The sequence below is a fragment of the Xenopus laevis genome, chromosome 8L (assembly GCF_017654675.1).
Source record: "Xenopus laevis strain J_2021 chromosome 8L, Xenopus_laevis_v10.1, whole genome shotgun sequence".
NCBI classification, from domain to species: domain Eukaryota; kingdom Metazoa; phylum Chordata; class Amphibia; order Anura; family Pipidae; genus Xenopus; species Xenopus laevis.
The window spans coordinates 15066587-15088276 of NC_054385.1; the positions used below are offsets into that span (position 1 = coordinate 15066587).

At 42.1% G+C, this 21690-nt stretch overlaps 1 protein-coding gene across 4 annotated transcripts; it reads right to left on the reverse strand.

Annotated features, from left to right (window-relative positions):
* Positions 1 to 2045: 2045 nt before the first annotated feature.
* On the reverse strand, positions 2046 to 20906 carry st6galnac6.L (ST6 (alpha-N-acetyl-neuraminyl-2,3-beta-galactosyl-1,3)-N-acetylgalactosaminide alpha-2,6-sialyltransferase 6 L homeolog). Of its 4 annotated transcripts, none has more exons than XM_041573276.1 (6): positions 20382 to 20906; positions 10654 to 10726; positions 7882 to 8058; positions 6197 to 6606; positions 5510 to 5617; positions 2046 to 3756 (listed from the first exon to the last, which is right to left on the reverse strand). In XM_041573276.1, exons 2-6 carry the CDS (start codon positions 10699 to 10701, stop codon positions 3549 to 3551), a joined length of 951 nt encoding a protein of 316 aa, XP_041429210.1. In that variant the 5' UTR covers positions 10702 to 10726; positions 20382 to 20906; the 3' UTR covers positions 2046 to 3548. The 4 variants fall into 4 exon arrangements, with proteins under 4 accessions (XP_041429210.1, XP_041429212.1, XP_041429213.1 ...); XM_041573278.1 differs by having other exon boundaries at positions 10412 to 10726; XM_041573279.1 differs by lacking the exon at positions 20382 to 20906 and adding an exon at positions 15898 to 16019 and having other exon boundaries at positions 10412 to 10726.
* Positions 20907 to 21690: the final 784 nt, after the last annotated feature.

Here is a 21690-nt window from a genome sequence, read left to right on the forward strand (position 1 = left end):
ATCTTTTTTTTCTAATGACAGTATCCCTTTAACTTTTGGCACCTCGAAGTGCTGTAAGCTTTTCCTTCTGTGTTTACAGGGTTTGGCCACAAGAGGACAGTAGGGTCATATTAATTGTATAATGATGTAATTTTTACCCTTGCCACTAGAGTTAATGGGAAAAATAACAGTATAAATAGGGGCAAGAAACCACTGCTGTGGCAGTTCGTAGGTGGGCGTGGTCCACTGAAGAACATCTGCTGTAGGGAAGAAAAGCCCAGCCCTGAAGTAAGTAGTTAGCCAGAGTTAGGAGATTTATGTTATAGTGTGCACTAGATGAAAGTTATGTCCGACAAAAGCTAGTGACTCCCACTGAAAATCGTATGATCGGCAATACACGCAGAGAAATAATCGGCAGCCGACAGAAATCTTTTAATCTGGCCGATCAACCAAACAGGCCCGGATTTGTGGCAAGGCCACATAGGCCCGGGCCTAGGGCGGCATGCCGCCCAGCCGCATTATGGGGACGTGTGCGTCCTCATTCAATTACACCAGCTGTGCCGGCGTTTTTTCCCGGCGCTGCAACCAAACGACCGATCTCCGTGGGACGAAAAATGAGAGAGATCCCATCGAGGGCGGTGGAACAGGAGCGGCCCATTGGTATTAAGAGGTAATACCTGAAGAAATCCTGTAAGCAAAACAGAGGCTAGATTCCTGGACAGAATTGCCATGTATTGAACATCTGAAGATTTGCCGTGTTAATTTGGATTGTCATGTTGGCATTGAAGGAATAAATAGAACTTCATTTATTTTGACAACTGCTGGTTTGCTTATTACTACTACAACTCACGGGACACCTGCCTACAAGTTTCCATTGTACAATAATAATATACAAAAACAAACTGGCTCTTCATATAGCTCAGAAGTCCCATGCTGTCCTGACTGCTCCCCTTTAATGTCTGGGGGGATTAGGCAGGGTTAGCTTTGCTGAAATTGGTGCCTGTGTTTCTGTAGCAGCAATAAGTAACCCCTGCTGCCTCAGGCTGGATTTAAACAATAATGAAATCCCCAACATGTTACCGTGTTGCCTGCAATAAAAGTGACATGGCATCATGTGACCGGAGTCTCTGCAGTAATAAATGGCATTTCACCATCTGACGGAATAGTCTAAGTTTGGCAGATGCCTGGAGAACACTTTCCTGTTTGAATGCGTAATGCTGAGGGCAATTTTGGCGGAGGAGGAATAATAGTCTGGGGATGTTTTATACAGATTGACCCCTGATCCCAGTGAGAGCAAACCTTGCAGCTACACAGTACAATCACATTAGTTGCAGTACTGTGCTTTCAGTCAATAATGTCCCCATGCTCAAAGCTAGGCCTGTACAGAATGGGTTGCTGAAATGGTAAAACTTACTGTACAGAGCCCTGACTTCAACCCAACTGAACCCACATGGAATTAATTGGAATGCCAACTCCATGCAAGACCTGATCCCCTAACATCAGTGCCTAACCTCACTAATACTCTTCTTTCTGAATGCAAATTCCACCAATAATGTTGTATCGTTTAGTGGAAACATCAGAAGATCAGAGCCTGTTAAAGCTGCAAAGTGAGGGGCAACTTAATTGTCTGGATGCTCTTGGCCTCGTTGGGTATTAGGCCCACTAGCCTGCAGGTTCCGCCCTGGCCAGCTATAAGAGCTCATCAATTATAGCAGCCTATCAGCACAATGTCCTAATATATAATTTAGTGCTTCTCATTTCCCAGTGTAAGTACTATAAATAAAACCTGTGTATGTGCAAAGCTGTAAGTACCAGTTACTTGGTTACATCAAGGCTGAATCTTTCACTCTCTCGGATTGCTCTAGTGCAGTTAAATCCACCAGAAAATATAAAGTCCTGATGTATTATCCAATCCTGCTCAACCTCACTTTTCAAATATTCTGCCCCCTGTACCCTACATATTTTACACTCTAATAAATACACATTATATCTGCAATTCCATATCGCCCGCCAGCATGCACATGACCATATTGCTTTAATGGCGGAAACACACACAGAAAAAAATCTTTGATGTATTAAAATTAGATTTATTTATTTTTTATCTTTTCAAATCTAACATTTCATGGATCCTCCCACAAACCCACGACAAGAAAAATAATGTTCTCTCTGTTTGGGCGTCGTTGGTTCCACGTTTGTACAAAGCATTGCATGGTCTTGTAGTGCCCCTTCCGCTGTTTGGGGGTCTTCACTGTGCAGTTTCTCAGTAAGCTTAAGTAAAGCTTTTCCCTGACATTCCCTGAATTAATACTCAAGCTCCGAACATGAAATGTGCAAACATAATTTCCATTCATTATCAATGGAACTACCTACGATTTCAGATATCATGCATACACATGAAGCATTCGGGGCAGTCTCCTCTGGATCGCCTGGACGTTTTTTTTTTTTTTTTACATGATCAGGTTAAAAGGGTAAGAAAAATAAATAATTTTGCAGTATCCGTAATTGCCTTTCCATAAGGGAACACATGAAAATAAGCCACTTGGTACAGCCATTATGCTTGGCTTTTGTCTGGGGGGTCTTTTTTGTATCATAACAATGTAAAATATAAATGGGAGGAGAGTATTTGATATAGTAAAGTAATGCACGTATGGAGACCTTGTACGCAATACAAGACTTCAGTGGGGAAATGGGAGGAACAAGTCAGTGGACAACACCAGAGGCAACTTCATGAAAGATTACAGATATCCACCACCCAAAGCCATTCCTCTCTTGCTGTCTCTTGTATCAATTTTGCTTTCCGCTCAGCACTAGTTCTCCTTTGACATTCACTTTTCACATGAACGTCAAAACTTTATTCATCCCGGCCAACACTATCTTCTATCATGTGTCCATCTTTGCTTCTCCCAACCTTCTCTTTGTAGTGCCATCAGAATGTTCACAGTCAAACACAATTGGGCAGCTGCTTTCTGCCAGACAGCCTGTGCTTATCTTTCTGTGTCCAATGCAGGACAGAACATTGCTGTGCTCTCTTTTGGGACGAGCCACAGGCTGTACGACAGTTGTGCACCTTCAGTCAATAGGGTTAGTAGAGTTGGAGGTCCAAGATGTTGACATCTTGGTGCCCTATGTGTATTTCACTGCCTACAACTTGGTTGCTTTCTTTCTTTAAAGGACCAAATCATATAAATGTAAATTTAAGTTGGTAACACACAAACAAAATAAATATATAGCATTTTGTCACGTGATATAATCACCTGAACAAACCTTGATTTCCCTCCTCCTATCTTTTGGACCAAGGATAATGCAAGCAGCTAAAGCAGAGTCCCGGGACCCTTGAGCTACTGCTGGTGTATTTACGACAGCTGGTTTCTTCCCAGGTTAAACCAGTGAGAAACTATAAGGAACCCACAACCGGATGTTTCTATGGCTCTTTCATTGGGTTTCATGTTATCCACGGCTCCAGCTTCTATTCTATCTGGACAGCACCCAACACCAAACAACACAGAGAAAAACCAGTGAAGGTGTGAGCAGAAGAGACACGGGGGTAAAATATCCCACTTGGGACATGGTTAAATAGATTCAGTCTCTTCATCATCAAACCATTCCGGGTAAGAGAAAGTGATGTTGTATACAGGTGCCCAGCGGGCAAACACTAATTTCTCTGTGATAAACCGGTGGTGATTTCCTCGGCGGCCTCGCTCGTTCTGAATGTACGTGATGCACTCGTCTGGGCTTTTTGGTTCGTAATAATGATACGGCATCTTCTTCTGGCGTTTACTGGAAAAAAAGGAGAGACCACATGAAGGTCATGCAGCATTTCAAGGAGACATATAAGATAAATGAAACCCCCCTAATTTTGTAGGCAATAATCTATATGGTACTGGTTTTACCTTTGGCCAAAAATTAATATTATTTTTCAAAAGGCTCCTTTATTGGAGCTCGCTATAGATCTGCTACGGTTCCTGTTTGAGTTTCAAATGAAGGGTGGGCGTGTCCCAAAGGTCCCTGCCAGAAACACAGTAGGAGGAGGACAGTCAATCACAGCCCTGCAGTCACACAAGCAGAGACAGGCTTTAGTTCCCTATCAGGTCAGCCTAGCTGCTGATTGGTTCCTATACTACAGTGCAATGAGCTGAGTGCTGCCGGCTCCCCTGCACAACCTGGGAAAGGAGGCAGTAGGAAGTGGAACAGACAACTTTTTAAAACACATTGTGCACTGTCACAATCTTGTTGGTTTTTTTGGTTTTTTTTACATAATATGTTTCCTTTAAGACCATGAAAGTTCTCTGAGAAATGGTTACAAATTAGGGCAGTGGCATAACTAGATGTTACTGGACCCCACACTGCAGGCTCTGCTTCCTCTGTGAGTTGCAGATAAGAGTGCCCTGCCAGATCAGAACTGTCAGATACCAGTAGATACAGTAGGCCTGGGTGAAGGGCAAGTAAAGGAGGGGTTTTATTTAAACAAGGGGTCTGGGAATATTTGAAGTGAAGCTGCTAAATGCAGGCTGCAGTGAGTCAGAGCTGACATATCCTCTAGCATACTTTCAAACTCTTCAAGTGCCACCAGGGACTATATTTCACCTCTGCTAAAAACAAACACCTATAGTTATATACCTGTCATGGAGATATAAATATTGATGGAGGGGAAAAATCTACCGCCCTTTCCTTTGACCTTGCTGTGCAGTCATGGCACAGATCAAGGCAAAACCCAAATCTAATAAGGTATTCAACAGCCTTTGCACCAAAGTTTACAATGTGTGGCAGTTAGGGGGTTAAATGAAGAGCCTTCAATGCAGTCCTTAAGTTCTGCGCATCACGAGGACTGATGCACAACATTTTCCATCTGAGAAGACCGATATGAGAGAGATTTGGAGGTCAGTGACCCTTGGCCCTTATCCCAGTTTAGAGAATTAAACAAGATAAGTACTTGGCAAGAAACTGGAGGCATATATCTGAGTAGAGACCTGTTTTTTCTCAGAATAATTAATTTGATATCACGCAGCCACCCAGTTGTAACTCGATTCGTACGATTTTAAAACCGTGAATGGAGAGTCCCAACATTTTTCGCCCCATGGAGATCGGTCGTTCAGTCGATCGGACAGATTAAAAGATTTCTGTCGGCTGCCGATAATATCTCTGCATGTATTGCCGATCAACGATTTTCAGTGGGAGACTGTCACTAGTATTTTTGCGGACATAACTTTCGTACGATTGCTGTCAGGGGCAGAACATCGGCTGATCTGTTCTTTGACTACTTTATTTAAACTGAAGGTTAGTTGCAGGTCTGGAGATGGGGAAGTCCGATCGTTCGAGGATTCGAATGATCGGATCTTTGCATCTATGGCCAGCTAAGGTCCCTATCACATTCACTCACGCTTGGGCCAGTGTTATGAAACCAGACTAGACAGAGGAAACCTACACATAAACACAGAGAACATGCAGTGCCCAAGCCAGAGTCGAAGTCAAGACCCCAGGGCTGAAAGGTGAAAGTGTCTATGGAACTTAATCTATGTGATTAAAGTGTTACCTGCAGTAGTCTGGGGGCACCATGCCATACACGTGTACATTGTTGCACAGCTCCACTGCTATCACCATGGTAAACCAGCCTGTACTCAGCCAGGAGTGAGACTTCTGTCTAAGTGACAAAAACACATTTTTGTTTTACTGCAGAATTCTAAGCCATCCATACCAAGGAATAATTATAATTTTACAAAAAAGATAAATGTATTGGTGCTTTGCATATTGGAGGTGACGTTTTCTTCTTAAAGGGATTGCGCAAAGGGCACTTTTACAACTTACCGACATTGTTTTGCTAGTTTTTAAGATATTAGCAGTTTCTAATCAGCTAATATAATCAATTAGAAACAACAGTGCCACCTACTGGTTATTTCAGCAAACTGGCTACAGTCAACCTTTTTTTAACCGTGAGCCACATTCAAATGCAAAAAGAGTTGGGGAGCAACACAAGCATGAAAAAGTCCCTTGGCGTGCCAAATAAGTGCTGTGATTGGCTATTTGGTAGCCCTATTTGGACTGATACTACAGGAGGCTCTACTTGGCTCTACTTGGCACTACACTTAGTGTTTATGCAATTAAAACTTGCTTTCAAGCCTTGAATTCAAAAATAAGCACCTGCATGAGGGCAACATCCAAGGGGTTGGAGAGCTACTGGTTGGGGATCACTGATCTAGAAGCAGCAACAATATAAACTTACCGGTCCCTCCCTGTCTCTGCCCGGAACAGCTCATCAAATCTCCCCATGTTTCTTGGGGAAACGACAAAGGCAGACACATTGGGGAAAGCCAGGCTGGCACGTTGGATGATGTGATACAGATTGGTCTTGCTACCCTGCTGCATCTTGTTAGGAGGGCCCCAAAAGATAAGAGATTGCCCTGGAAAACGACTTAAGAACTCTTGCGGCCTTCGAAGAACCCTGTATACACTGGAATGAGCCACCACGCGGAACGTAGTCTTGTTCCCCACGTCCTTTTCATAACCAGTGGTTGGGGCATCATTCATGCGAATAATGCATTCTGCCCGGTTGATCTTTGAGCCCAGGTGAGTGTTGAGTAGGTGGCTGGAACTGGTGACGATGACGCAGCTGTTGCACTTGGAGTGTAGTGTCTAAAGAAAGGTCAGACAGTTACTATTAGGTGTAACATCATGCTTCCTAACTCATCTCAGCAGCACAGCTGGCTATCTGGATATGGTATAAAAAGGAAAAAGAATCATTGAAATGACACACCAAAGGGCTAATTTTAAAGGAAATGCAAACCATCCCAAAAAATGAATGTAAAAAGCTTGCAGCGCTCTTTTAGCCGTTTTTAAACGAATATGAGTTTGCAACAGCCGCCTTCTGGTCATTATGAAGGAAAATTAATCTTATTGAGACAGTGGGATTCAAATTCACTAAAGGGCGAATTTTTTCCAGGGAAGGCTCCGCCACTTAAGCAGAAGTAAATTGGCTACCACTACGCTAATTCACTAAAATGCAACATTGCGTCTCTGTAGCCGAATGCTGGCGAAGTTTCACTATCGTTAATTCTTAATTCGATAGCATTCATTTCTGTCTAGCGAAACTTCATTAGTACTCTTACGCTTAAGTCTAGTTTTATAGGACGGGTTCATATAGGTCTTATATGTGTTTTTATTAGAGATTTTGGTGTAAATACTTGAAGTGGTCACTTATTATTAAACATGGCCAAGGAAGCAAAATAAAGACAAAAGAGATCCTCTAATGCGCTAGACATGAGCCCACCCTAAAACAAATGTGCCATGCCCCTCAAATGGTTGGAAAAAAATGTTAACACAAAAATCTTTAATAGTTAGGACTTTTGAAGGCAATCCTGCTTTAAAATATGAAAAAACGCCAGCGTTTTTTAGAACTTTTATGACTTCCCATGAAAAAATATATGATGTCACTGACTTAAGATTGAGGAGGATCTTATCAGTTTGCCAGGTCTAAGGTGGAGAAGGAAACTCTGGCAAAAGAGGAAAAGTTCTATAAAATTTGCACTTTAGTTAATTTGAATCGTTCATCTGAGCTTAAATTCGCCTGTCTATAGGGTGCAAAACTGCGCTAGCGATGGTCTCTTTCACTAGCAAATTGTCCATTACGCCTGTTAGTAAATTGGCGATGTACCAGCGGATGGGATTTCTGGTGAATTTTCGCTAGCGACAGCCACTTCACCCTTTGGTAAATCTGCCCCAATGTCCTGTGATGTTGCAGAGAAACATCAGATGACTCTTCTCACTAACTTTATTTTTTGAGCAGAGCAGCATCCTAAGTGCTTCCTGCATGCTATTTTGGAACAGGAAGGGAGCAACACAATATTGCATCCCCCCTAGTGTGGGCAAATTTGGTTCAAACTCTACAAAAGTGCAGCGTCCCCTCCTCACCTTGTTGCCAGACACTGAGATGTAACCGTCTTGCAGTAGCCATTTCCTGATATTGGGAGGGTTGGTGTGTTTGAGCTTCAGCTCCCTGTAGTTGAACGGTTCCTCGCTGTTGTTGGAAGTCAGTATGATGAGAAAGGTGACCAAGGCAAAAATCAGTATAAGTGCTGCTGTGCGGCCCTGTGGGGGTACCAGAAAAAGTCTTCAAAGGAGCAAGCAAATCAAAATACCAGAAATACTAACTTTACTGTACTAATAAAAAAAATTAAAATGACCGGTATAGGACCTATTATGCATAATGTTCAGAACATGGGGTTTTCCAGATACATTACGTCTACCCAATTATTTTAAATATTAAATAAAACCAATAGGATTGTTTTGCCTCTAATAAGGATTAATTATATGTTAGTTGGGATCAAGTACATTTTTTCTGCTTTATTATAACAGAGAAAAAGAAAATCAAATATGAGATTTTTGATAAGAATGGAGTCTATGGGAGACTAACTTCCCGTAATTCACAGCTTTCTGGGTAACGGGTTTCTGGATAATGGATCCCATATCTGTACTAGCAAAAAAAAATCTAAAAGGCTACCAAATAAAGTGCTTATGAATAAAAAATGAAAGAAAATAATATATGTTTAACATGCATAGTGAATTAAAGTTGGTGGTTAAGGGTCAGGCATGAATAGGGTAAGTCACATATGACATGGCCATGCCAGTCTTCCTTTTTGCCAACTCAGGATGGGAATGGTATGTTGACAGACCCTATGAAGTTGACTCTAATCTAAACTGCTGAGCCCAAATGGGTGATTCCATTAATTCAGTAGCTCTAATAAAAAATGTTCTATGAGTGCCGGAATATACCATGTGGTTTGATCAAAAAGGTTGGAGCAGACAGAGACAACCATTAAAATATCAGGACTGAGGAGGCACAGAATGTTGACTATTAATGGCACATGGAGAGGGTGAATCAGGCACAGCTCTTGCAATTCATTGAATGGGGTACCCCAGGTACTTCTGAGCAGCGTCAGACTGGGGGTCTGTGGGTCCATCAGGGCTGCCAAATCAGGAGCCTGGGCTCCCCACCCCAGGAGTAGATCCTCCTCTATCCCCCCTTCCTCCCCTATTGCGTACCTTTTGATGCATAGTAAGTTAGGTTGAAAAAAGACACATGTCCATCAGGTTCAACCTTTTAACTACATTTTAACCTGCCTAACTGCCAGTTGATCCAGAGGAAGACAAATAACTCCATTGAAGCCTCTCCAATTTGCCTCAAAGGGGGAAAAATTCCTTCCTGACTCCAAAATCGGACCAGTCCCTGGATCAACTTGTACTATGAGCTATCTTCCATAAGCCTGTATTCCCTCACTTGCTAAAAAGCCATCCATCCACGAGGGCTGGAGGCCCACCAGGTATTTTCCCGGTGTCCCGCCAGCCAAGTCTGACTCTGCTTCTGAACCAGCACCACAGAGCGATCATTTTCTTCTGCTTCTTTGTTCTTCAATAGCCCTGGGGTGACACATGCGCAGTAAAGTAAAAATGCAGAATTTCTGCTTAAAATCCAGCTTTTTGTTTTACTGTGTGCACAGGAAAAATATCACACCCCACGTCTGGGGGTATCCGATAAGGATCACTCGGGGGTGCCTAATATTTGGCACCTTCCATTGATTTAATTCTGTCCTCCTTTTAGTTAGCATTTAGTATGTTGTAGAATGGCCTATTCAGGGGCGATCTGTGGGCTGCTGCCATCTGAGGCAGCAACCCCTATGCCGCCTCCCTCTCCCGCTCGGTGCTTAAAAGTTTAGCAGCGGAGCGGGTCAAAAGGGACGGCATCGATAGTGCAACGAGCGCGTACTGCGCTTTCTGCACTAGCAGAGCTGAATTTCTGGTTTAAAAACCGGAAATTCGGCTCTTAAAGTTACAGGAGGCGGCTTTTTGCCGCCCCTTGTAACTGGCCGTTCACTGCCGTCTGAGGCAAGGTGCTCACCTTGCCTCATGGCAGGAACGGCAATGGGCCTGTTCTTAGCAATTCAGTCTTTTTTAAAGATATTTTTTATGCTTCAAACTTTCAATAGGGATTGCTGACCCTGGCAGCAGAAAAACTAACTGTCAACAGTTTTATTGATATTGTTACTTTTTATTCTGGCCCTATCCTATTCATCTTCCAGTAGTGACATACTACATGCCTTCTCCCACCCATGCACCATAAATACATCATTGTCAACACAGGCAGCACTGTATTCATGGGGCAGGTCTCTGGAGATCATTTATAACCCTGTGCAAGGGCCTCAATGACAAACAAGTTAAGTGACAGTAGAGAGGATGCCTATGTGCTTTCCACAGCCTGTCCCTGATGAATACAATTCTGTATAGGTGGGAGAGACACAGGTGATTGTAGAGGCCTATGGCCAAGGGCTGGGTGTAAAAATACATGGTGGTTTGTGGCCGTTCTTTGCAAGAACGCACCCTTTAATTTAGGGAGCGCAAGTGGAAACATGTTAACACTTTAAACAATAAATCAGAATTAGTGTACCGTGGCTATCAGTTTAATTTTTGGCAGCATAAGGGTCCTCATGTCCAACTTCCATCCAGGTTCTTCAGACAGAAGCAGAGGATGCTGGGAGACTTAATCCAGCAACAGGATCGGGCCAGAGGATGTAGCAAGGCAAACCAAGGAAAGGCATTCATGTACAAATGTAGCAAATGATAGGGAATGTATATTGGGGAGGAAGATGGTCTTTCACTTAGAGAGGATGAAACATGCTGTGCAATTACTGTGGTGTTAGACATATCCCACGCCGGCTTCTTCCTACCACTCTTCATTCATTTCCTTGTTCCGCACACGTGTCTAAAAAAAAACAAAAATGAAAAAAATGTCACGGTTTAGCTTTTACAAGCCTCGCAGGAAAATACCCTTCTTTGCATTTCCCCGAAAGGATTGTTCGCCTTTAAATTAACTTTTAATATGATCTTGTGATATTCTGAGACAATTCGCAATTGACTTTCATTTTTTATCATTGGTGCTTTTTGACTTTTGGTTTGAGCCGTTTCAGCAATCTGGTTGCTAGGGACCAAATGACCTTAGCTGATTTGAATAAGAGACTGGAATAGGAATAGGAAAGAGCATTTTGATTTTTTTTTTTTTTAGATGGGGACCAGTGAGCCCCATTTGAAAGCTGGAAAGAGTCGGAAGAACAAGGCAAGTGATTCAAAAACTATTTTTGAAAAGTTGCTTAGAATTAGTCATTCTGCAAAAATCGCCATCCTTTAGGGTCTGGCCACACAAGCAGATTCAGGGAGATTAGTGGCCCCATCGATAAATCTCCTCTTCTTCGGGGCGACAATCTCCCCAAACTGCCGCCCCCTTGCCCTCCTCTGGCTAAACCGAAGTCCCCCAGGTGATTTTCATTGTAGCCAGCCAGGGCAGGGGGAAGGCAGTTCGGGAGATTGTCGCCCCGAAGAAGAGGAGATTTATCGCTGGGGCGACTAATCTCCCCGAATCTGCTCGTTTGGCCAGACCCTTAACATAACTAGGTATTTTTGGGTGCTTTGTAGTCCCTGCAGGAAAGGCAATCACCTGTGGGCAAAAAAATAACTACATCTGTCAATGCCCTTATATGCTCGCTGTGGCTTTCTCCATTAATAAGCAGTTAATTAAAACAAACAAACCTCAATTGTGAGTAACAAACACCCGCCCAGTAATCACAGTGACTCAGATTTGGTTTCCTTTTGAAACTGCACTGCAGACTTTCCTCAGCATTGCAACACGGCGTTGTGCAACATGCAACCCCTTCCTTCAGCGCAAAGTTTAAAAATGATCACTGAACTGGACTTGCTTTTATTAAACCTGTTTAATAAAACGATTACTAATCACCCACTACAATTTCTGTGCATGTTTATATCAATGACTGTTCTCCTTTTAAGGCGGTCACACATAGGCGGACATTTACAGTTGTCCAAGCTGGTCATCTGAACAGATGGCTATAGAGTATTGTTCCATTCTGAAGACAGATCAGGGGGAAATTGAGGATGAGCTGCTACTCCTCCCATTCGTGCATCTTAGAATTTGTTTGGTCCCCCCCACACACCATTAAAAACAATATTTGTCTGCCCTTTGCCATTCCCCCCCGCACTGCTGGTTCTCACAACTGACCTATGAAGAAGCATATAAGGTACTGTGAGAAATGGAGTCCTGGAGGGAGAACTAACTGTGCTGCAGGAGTCAGAAAAAGTATCACACTAAGGCGGTCATTTATCTAAGGTCAAATTTTAGCGTTTTTAGACCTTGAAAGAACTTATTTAAGAAAAAACTGGAATCAGTGTGAATCAGAGTGTCGCAAGTGACATTGCACCCATCATTCCCGCTTTGATAAATCTTGTGCAAGTGCAACTGTTAGCTATTGCCAGGGTTCGCACCTATACATATTGTGACATTTCTATTCTATGTGTACTGTATATTGTGAGTGGGTCTCTAAACTCAGTAACTGACAACAGAATCAGCAGAAAAGAACATGGTTAACTATTGGGGCATCTTTGGAGACCCAGATCTTTACTGCTAAAGGGCTGCGATATCCTTGGGCTGGTACAGAAGCCCAAAACACAGTGTACAACATTACCAGCTGCTTCTTTAGTTAAGCTTTAGTTCTCAGTAACTGACAACAGAATCAGCAGAAAAGAACATGGTTAACTATTGGGGCATCTTTGGAGACCCAGATCTTTACTGCTAAAGGGCTGCGATATCCTTGGGCTGGTACAGAAGCCCAAAACACAGTGTACAACATTACCAGCTGCTTCTTTAGTTAAGCTTTAGTTCTCCTTAAGCTCCCCATAGACTCAAAGATTTCTCTTGCCGAACGACCGTTTTTAGCGAAGTCCAACCAATCCTTCGAAATTATTGCGGTTAGTGGTATTCGAACGACTGAACATCTTACGATTTTTCTGCCGACATCTGTCAGGAAATTGATCGGCCAGGGTAAAAAAATCTTTGTCGGTCCCAGTGCAATCTATCTATGTTTGAAGGGCCAAGCAGACAGCTCCCCTTTGTTTTCCTGGCAAATTGGTCTTTTTAATTGATGGACAAATTCGTACGATTGTTCTGAGATAATCGTGGTCTCACGACGACGATCGGATCTTTTAAAAATCTCAACATCTATGGCCAGTTTAACTCCATGCACTGGAAATGATGTAGTCCTGACTTTTGAGAGCCAATCAGCATGCAGCTTCAAAAATGCTAGAATTCTGGGGGAAAAGATGGCAACATGGCGAACTGCACACTGTGCCCGCTTAGTAAATGCCCCCTTTTTTTTTTTAGTTCAGGTAAGTTTATTAGAACATACATTACACCGGTATATAGCATTTTTACAGCAGTAGGTGTACCATATGCATAACAGTCATAGGTTTTATACATCCTAACCACAAGGCTGATTTACATAAAAGAGGTCAAACAGACAGTTATACATCCTCCAAAATCCATAATTGCCAAATCTTTATATAATGTTTGGAAGTACCATTCCTTTAAGCTATGAGATCTTCTACCTTTTGCAAGTCTTGGACTGCTTTTTCCCTGATATGTAGGGGGGAGAGATGCTTTCCAATGAAACGCTATGAGCTTTCAGGCCAGGAAAAGTAACTTATAAACCATTTTACGCACTGGGGTCGTCAGTGGGGTAGGAGTGTCCAAACATAATAAGTACCATTTAGGGTCAAGTGGGAGCTCAAACCCTAGTAGTTTCGTTATCCGGGCCTGAATGGCCACCCAGTAGGAATGCAGTTTAGTAAATGCCCCTTTTAGTATCCATATGTAATAATAATAATTTATACTTTGTCCTGAACCATCGTCCTTTGAAGCATGGCCTCTGTACAATAGATTGGTGCCCATGGCCAACGACCAAGCCCTGACTTTCCATCACATATCAAGTAAGATCCATGCACCACTCCATGGCAAAACCATGGCACGGAATTAGCCAATATATATAGGGCTTTCTCTACCCATTGTTCAGAATTGATATATTCCTGTTTTTGTGCTCTTTTGCAGACGTAAGCCAGCAATCATATTCTCTTTTTCTTCTCCCCTGCCAACCCCTCAACATGCATGCAACCTCTCCCTGTCCCCCGCTTGTAATTGCACAAGAAACCTGCTCTGTTCTGTTTTCGCAGGAACTCAATGCGTTTCTATGGCAACAGAATCAGGAGGCCTGCAGCCATCATCCCCCTACCAGACTGTTTTAGGGGAGGGGAAGATGGATTATGTGAGCGAGAGAGAAAGCAGAAGGACAAGAGAAGACAGAGTACACGTGAGGGAGGAATATGACAGTAAACAGTAAACTGCTGGGATTTTGAGAGCACAGATCTTAGCTGAAAAAGAGGAAACAAAGTTGCTGTGGGAAAAGAGGAAATTTTATTTGCCTTTCACTTGCCCATCTTATCCTACACTAGCTATAGAGCTTTATTTAGGGATACTGTCATGGGAAAACATGTTTTTTTCTAAACGCATCATTTAATAGTGCTGCTCCAGCAGAATTCTGCACTGAAATCTGTTTTTCGAAAGAGCAAACTGATTCTTTTATATTTCATTTTGAAATCTGACATGGGCTAGACATATTGTCAGTTTCCCACCTGCCCCCAGTCATGTGACTTGTGCTCTGATAAACTTCAGTCACTCTTTACTGCTGTACTGCAAATTGGAGTGATATCACCTCCCTCCCTTCTCCCCCAGCAGCCTAACAACAGAACAATGGGAAGGTAACCAGATAGCAGCTCCCTAACACAAGATAACATATAAGAACAGCGCTTAATAGTACATATAAGAACAGCACTTAATAGTAAAACCAAGTCCCACTGCGACACATTCAGTAGGAGAAACAACAGCCTGTCAGAGAGCAGTTCCATAGTGCAGCACTGGCTCTCTTTCTGAAAGCACATGACTAGGCAAAATGACCTGAGATGGCGCAATATTACAACTAAAAAAGTATACGTATTGGTTCAGGAATGAAATTTTCCATGGTAGAGTGAATTATTTGCAGTGTAAACAGAGTAATTTAGAAATAAAAACTCCACCATAAAAATCATGACAGAATCCTTTTAAAGCTTCCTAATATACAGTATCAGCACCAAAGTTACCCTGTACAAATATATCCTTAAATACTTATCTAATAAACCAATGTGTTAGGGTCACTTGCCGATAGATACCACGTATTACTAAACGGTAGAAACATAGGGCCACATTGATAACACACAAATTTTTATTGAAACCATCACAATGAAAATTTCCTATTCTATTTTCATGCCAATATGGCCACTGCTTGTCTGAAGTCTATGGATGAAATTTAACTGGTTAACTCCTGTGAAAACATGATATTTTTATTATTATCCGTCGTTCACTCACCCAATGGAGCTTACGATCTAAGGTCCCTTAAAGTTTCGTTTGGACTGTGAAGGAAACCAAAGTACCTGGACGAAACCCAGGGAGAAGATATGAAATCCTAGCAGATCGTGCCCAGGCTGGAATTGATCCTAGGATCCCAGCGCTACAAGGCAGCTGCTAGCCACAGTACTAATAAACATTTATCGAAACAAGGGCAAACCAGATAGCTTTATTTATACGGCTTATTTATTGTGACCACTCAAAGATGTGCTTTCATTGTTCAACCTACATGAGAGTGATCAAAGCAAACTGATTATTGGTTGCGCTGGCTAAAATGAAAAATCACGAGGCAACTTCGGAAAACGAATCCAACGATTTTTCATTTTAGCCAGCGCAAGAGTGAGGGAAGGTGTTCGGGGAGAATGGTCGCCGCCAGGCAACTAAATCTCCCGAAACGCCCAGAGTGACCTTACCCTTAATTAGTTAATGCACATGGATTGTTTGGGGGGAAAGGGGGTGAGTGTGAGCAAGTGGCAGTAATAGCGAATGTGCCCAGAGGGGGATTATGGGGCAGAGGAAGGCGTTTGGCCTTGGTTTTAGGTCTAGTTTCACCTTTGATGGCAGCTTAGGAGTGCCTATATAGAAAAAAAACTCACCAAAAAGCTTCTGCTCGATGTAAAGGGGTTCTAGGAGATCATTATGGTGCCAAAGGAAATTCAGATCTTTGATTTCCCTGTTGGAAATGATGTTCTAAAAGTCTTCCTCACAAAGAATCAGTTTGTACTGTACAGAGACTTGAAAGCTCCCCCTTCCCCGCCCCCCGGAACTTTGTCATTTAGTCTCAAGTCTCTGCTAGAGAAAACACAGAGCAGAGTTCTGCTGCTAAACTGTTTTGATTGCAGAGTTATTCAGGGGACGGAGGAAAAGACTAGAGAGCTATATTTGGAAGTTGCAGCATGCGACGGAGGAACAAGATGATAATATGAGAGTTGATTTTGCCAGTAGTCAGATCGGGGGTGTAACAGCAGGCCCTGTACAGTAAGGCCCTAGTTAATGAGATATTTCAATATTTATTGGGAGAATGGTTCAATTTACTGTTTTTGGGGCTCTACATTGAATTTTCTTTGAGGCCTAGTACCATCTAGTTATGACAGTAGTGTCAGATTCTTCTGGGAATGTTAGATAAACACTAGAAGCACCACATAATATCTATACTGAATAGATTATGAGCTCCCTATGAGTATTTAGGTACAGAGGTAGCCAGAATTAGCCTAGCATGATGCCTCTAGCTATCTTAGAATGTTACCTGCATTGCAATTTGCTGTGCTTCATTCTTAAGGTGGCCAGATTTAAGATGCAGATTCAGGTCCTTTAGACCGATTCGGTATCTTATGTGCACGTGCATGGGGCCCTCTGACAGGCCTCCCCAATCAATATCTGTCCCAAAATCATCCAGATCTCAATCAGGGAGGCTAGATTGGCTCATTGCTGCTGTCCCTTTCATTGTGATTGTTTGGCCCTAGCGCTAAGCAATCATATTACGGTGATATCGCTCACCCAAGGTGGCCCTGTTGAAGGGAAGATTCGCTCTTTTGGTGGCCTAGCCAAACAAACACATCTCACAGTGTATGTACCTTTAGGTAGCTGGTTTTCTGAGTCAGAGCTCATGTCCTAATAAAGGTGTTTTAACCAAAGAAGTCATGGCTGGTGCTGTCTGTGAGTATACTGATTGAAGAGAACTTTGTGAAGTGGACATTGTATGACTTGCACCAGATTGAAGCCAATTCCTGGAGCGTACTGACTAAACTACTTGCTGAACTACCTTTAGGTATAAACTGGATGAGATGACTCTGGGACTATAGTTCTCTACTGTAGGACCCAAACCGAAGGCCAATTGGTATCGAAAGGTGGCCACACACAGAGAGATCCGCTCGTTTGGCAATGTCTAGGGCCCAACGATTGGATCATAATGAAAGGAATAAGGGCGATTGGATCCACAAACAGATGCGGTCCATTATCTGGCGGGATTTTTAGCCCTGCCCGATCGACATCTAGCCGGCTTTCAGCCAGGTATCGATAGTGGAAGCCCGTCGGAGGGCCAATGAGCTGACGACTCAGTCTGTTGTCAGTGTTTATTGGCCCGTGTATGGCCACTTTAAGATAGCCCTGGAAGCTCAACTTGAAAATCAGTTTGAGAGAGATTCAGGCTGAACATGTATTTGCTGTCCTAGATATTCAAAATTGATGATTCAGCAATGTTTTCAAGTATGGGTTTAACCCTATTATGAACTAAACCGAGTCTTTAACCAAATATTGGACCTTAACGTGGGAATTGAACAGTCTGATAACCACTACTCTAGAATGGCCGGAATCATCGAACCCTGGAATTAGAGGAAGAATTTCTGGCCTTGATACTGGCACAATACCACGACTATTCGGTGAACCATGATAACTATCCCCATACAGTCTGCACCGTAAGGATTCTTGTAAATATGCAGTATATATTCACTAATGGAAAATGCAGGCTATATTTACTAATGGAAAATTTGCACATTCCCATTTACTACACAGAAATGCAGGCATTGCAATTCTTTTCCACCATGGCCTTGCACGTGTTTTAAATCATAAGCATCCCTTGCAGATGCTGCCCATTAGTATTATGTAACAGCGAAATACAACAACCATGGCCTAATAACAAATACGGAGAATCCTGGAAATTAAATGCTCCCGCTATCCTCATTTGCATATGGAGTTAAACAATAAATCAACAACAAACTGATCTTTAGCCCAGTGGCAAGGCAGTGGTGGCCCATTTCACTATAAATAAAACATTTCTGTATTAAAAAACGATATGGTTGCAGTGCACCTGTACCTCCTGAACCAGGAGAGTAAAAACAGAGAAAGGAGGCCCAGTAGCTGCTGGTGGGGCAAAGAAATTAGGATCCAAAATAGGGGTTGTTCACCTTTGAGTTAACTTTTAGTATGATTTAGAGAGTGACACTCTGAGACAATTGGTTTTCATTTTATATTCTTTGTGGTTTTTGAGTTATTTAGCTTTTTATTCAGCAGCTCTCCAGTTTGCAATTTCAGCAATCTGGTTGCTAAGGTCCAAATTGCCCTAGCAACTATGCACTGAGTGGAATAAGAGACTGGAATATGAATATCAGAGTTCCTAAATAGAAAGAAAAGTAATAAAAAGTAGCAATAACAATAAATGTGTAGCCTTACAGAGCATTTGTTATTAGATGGGGTCAGTGACCCCCCATTTGAAAGCTGGAAAGACTCATAAGAAAAAGGCAAATAATTTAAAAACTATAAACAATAAATAATGATGATCAATTGAAAAGTTATTTTGAATTGGCCATTCTATAATAGGGATGCACTGAATCCAGGATTCGGTTCGGGTTTCGGCCAGAATTCGGCTTTTTTCAGCAGGATTCGGCCAAATCCTTCTGCAGGACCGAACCCAATCCGGATCCTGATTTGCATATGCAAATTAGGGTCGAGGAGGGAATTCACATGACTTTTTGTCACAAAACAAGGAATTAAAAAATGTTTTCCCCTTCCCACCCCTGATTTGCATATGCAAATTAGGATTTGGATTCGGTTGAGTATTCGGCCGAATCTTTCGGGAAGGATTCAGGGGTTTGGCCAAATCAAAAAGAGTGGATTTGGTGCGTCCCTATTCTATATCATTTAAAAGTTAACTCAAAGGTTAACCCTGTGCTGTGGCATCTAGTTATTTTCTGCTATGCCTATGGCAACTACATTCAGACTGACCAATGAGCCAACAAATTCAGAATGGAATATATCATGATCAAATTGAGAGCGGCTTTAATTCCCAAACTAGATTTGCAAGCTGTTCCATTAGTATAATAAGGCAAAATGGTCTGGAATTACAAAAGCAGCTGGAAGGATGAGGGCTGAATAGCCCTTCTTTATATAAATGGTGGTCCAAAGTAGGTCAGAACCCTGAAGGGGAACTATCGGGATAATGAAAATTTAATATAAGCTTCCTCATACTGAAGTAAGAAACTATATAAATACAATCAGTTAAAAATTCTGCATTGTTTGTGAAATAACCAAGTTTATATTCACTATTCCTCTCTCAGCATCTGTTTCTCTTCATGTCTTCATGCAGCAGTTGAATGTCAGATGATTGATTCAATATATCTTATAGGGTGGGCTCCCTTTCCTAGCAGAATTAGAGCTCACTCAAATAACTGATTCCAGTACAAACACAATCTAACAAAATAACTGCCTTTTGCAAAAATTCTGCATGTAGAGAGACATGATGTCTGGTGATTTTCTTCTGTATATCTTCTAGGTAAAAGGAGACCCCTATAATCTCTATATATCTTTCTGTACATCTTCTAGGTAAAAGGAGCCCCCTATAAGATATATTGGATCATTCATCTAACACCCAACTCCTGAATGAAGAGAGAGGAATAGTGAAGATAAACATGTTTATTTCAGAAACGGTACAGCATTTTTAATTGATTGTATTTAGAAAGTTTCTTATTTCAGTGTGCTGAAGCTAATATTACATTTTAATGTTCATGGTAGTCCCCCTACTTCAGACTTGATGCTTTAATATACAGCCTAAACATTATCACCAATGTCCCATGTTAAATCCTGGCCAGTTTAAAGTGTAGGTGTATATCAGGGGTGCCCAAAAGGTAGAATGGGATCTACCAGTAGACCTTTAGCAGGTGATAGTAGATCTCCAGACACTGTCAACAAACAGCTTGTCTAAATCACCCTCCTGTTTTCTTCTTTTCATTTAGATATTTATTCTTTTAAGGTTACATTAGAAATAGTTTTTTTTAACATAACAATACAAATTCTCTTATAAATCAATATAATATTTAAGTAATATTCTCCGTGGGAACAGAATGCTAACAGTGATATTATGGATGTACTGTAGATCATAATGGGACAACATCACTAAAAGTAGACCCCACATTAGTAAAGTATGGGCACTCCTGGTCTATATCATCTCTCGGTGTCATTTTTAGAGAACTCTACAGTGTCTCTTTTCAGGTGTGGTGCCTTATCGTGGGGATCAAGGAAAAGGCCACATATGTAAAAGGTACATGATATAGCCAGTCTTGTAGCAACCTTCCCAAAGGGTACTCACCAAGGCCAAGGGAAGCAGACACTGACCGATATGGGGTCCTTCCTTTAGCTGGGATTTCAGGCCTCCTCTCTTGCTGTCAGGGTAGTTCTCTTCTCCAAAGCTTGGTGCCTTTTTTCCTCCCAAGGCAGGACCCAGCATCTGTTTCCCCAGCACTTTCTTCTACAGACTGGGAGCCAGTGCTAGTGCTTGGGCTTTCCTTCCCCCCAGCAGACCCCCGGTGCAGCCCTCTCTCTATCTATTGTAATTGCAGCTTCCCTACAGCCTGAAGGTCTCTGTCTCCCACCCACACCATGGTCCTTTCAATCCCAGGCTCCTGCACCCACCCACTCTCTCCCCCTCTGAAGGTTTACCTTTCTCTGTCCTCTTTGCTCTTCAATATCCCACTCTCTGTCAAGGATCTGCCTATTACTCTAGCTTTAAGGGTCTCTATTTAAGAAAATGGCCTTGCCATGCAAGACAGTGCCAATATGAGACAAGGCAAAGGGGTCTGTGCTGCTTCCCCCTGGCAGAGGGTCTATCGCTCTCCCAGGCTGCAGAGCCCCAGTAAAAGCAGCAGCTGCTACAGAAAAGCAATGACAGCAAATGAACAGCTGGGTCCTAGTGCCTGAAAGGTTCTCTCAGAATGCCTGAAATCTCCTTTATTGTGATTGTTTATTTAAGACTTAAACATCCCGTATTTCACATTCAGACAGTAAAAGAAAAAAGAGGCAAATAGGAGGGGATCCTTTACTTGTAGCCTTTAGGGGAAATCTGGGGAATACCTTTTTAATTTGTGGAATGCCGCTGCCTATCATATAAGGATAACAGTTAGAAGGGCAGAGGGATTAGACTGGCACATGATCGGTGCCCACACTGAATCTCTCAGAGCAAAGCCATTGCTTGCAGATTTTTTTTTTTCCTCCTTAACCATTTGTGGCCTGTTAGTGATCAGAAACTGTTTTGTCCTCGCAGTACAAGGACAAAAATGAAGAAAGTGGATTGTACACTCTGTATATAAAAAGATTGAAGTTTTATTAGCGAAAAATTAGCTAAAAAGTTACATAATGAGATCATTTGCCCCACAAGGAATCAAGGACAAGTACAAGGAATAGATAGGAGTATATACTGTATATAATTCATACCTCCCAACATTTTGGAAGTAAAAAGAGGGCTAAAAGATACGCAGCAAATTTTTTTGGCCACCATGTTCATTTTACAAAATTTGGCAGGTTATGAAAGTTTGAAAATAATTCCTTATTTGAACTTTTTTTTGTGTCTCAAAATTGTTACAAAGTATCTTATTTGCACCTGTTAGCTGTTCTGTGCTCTC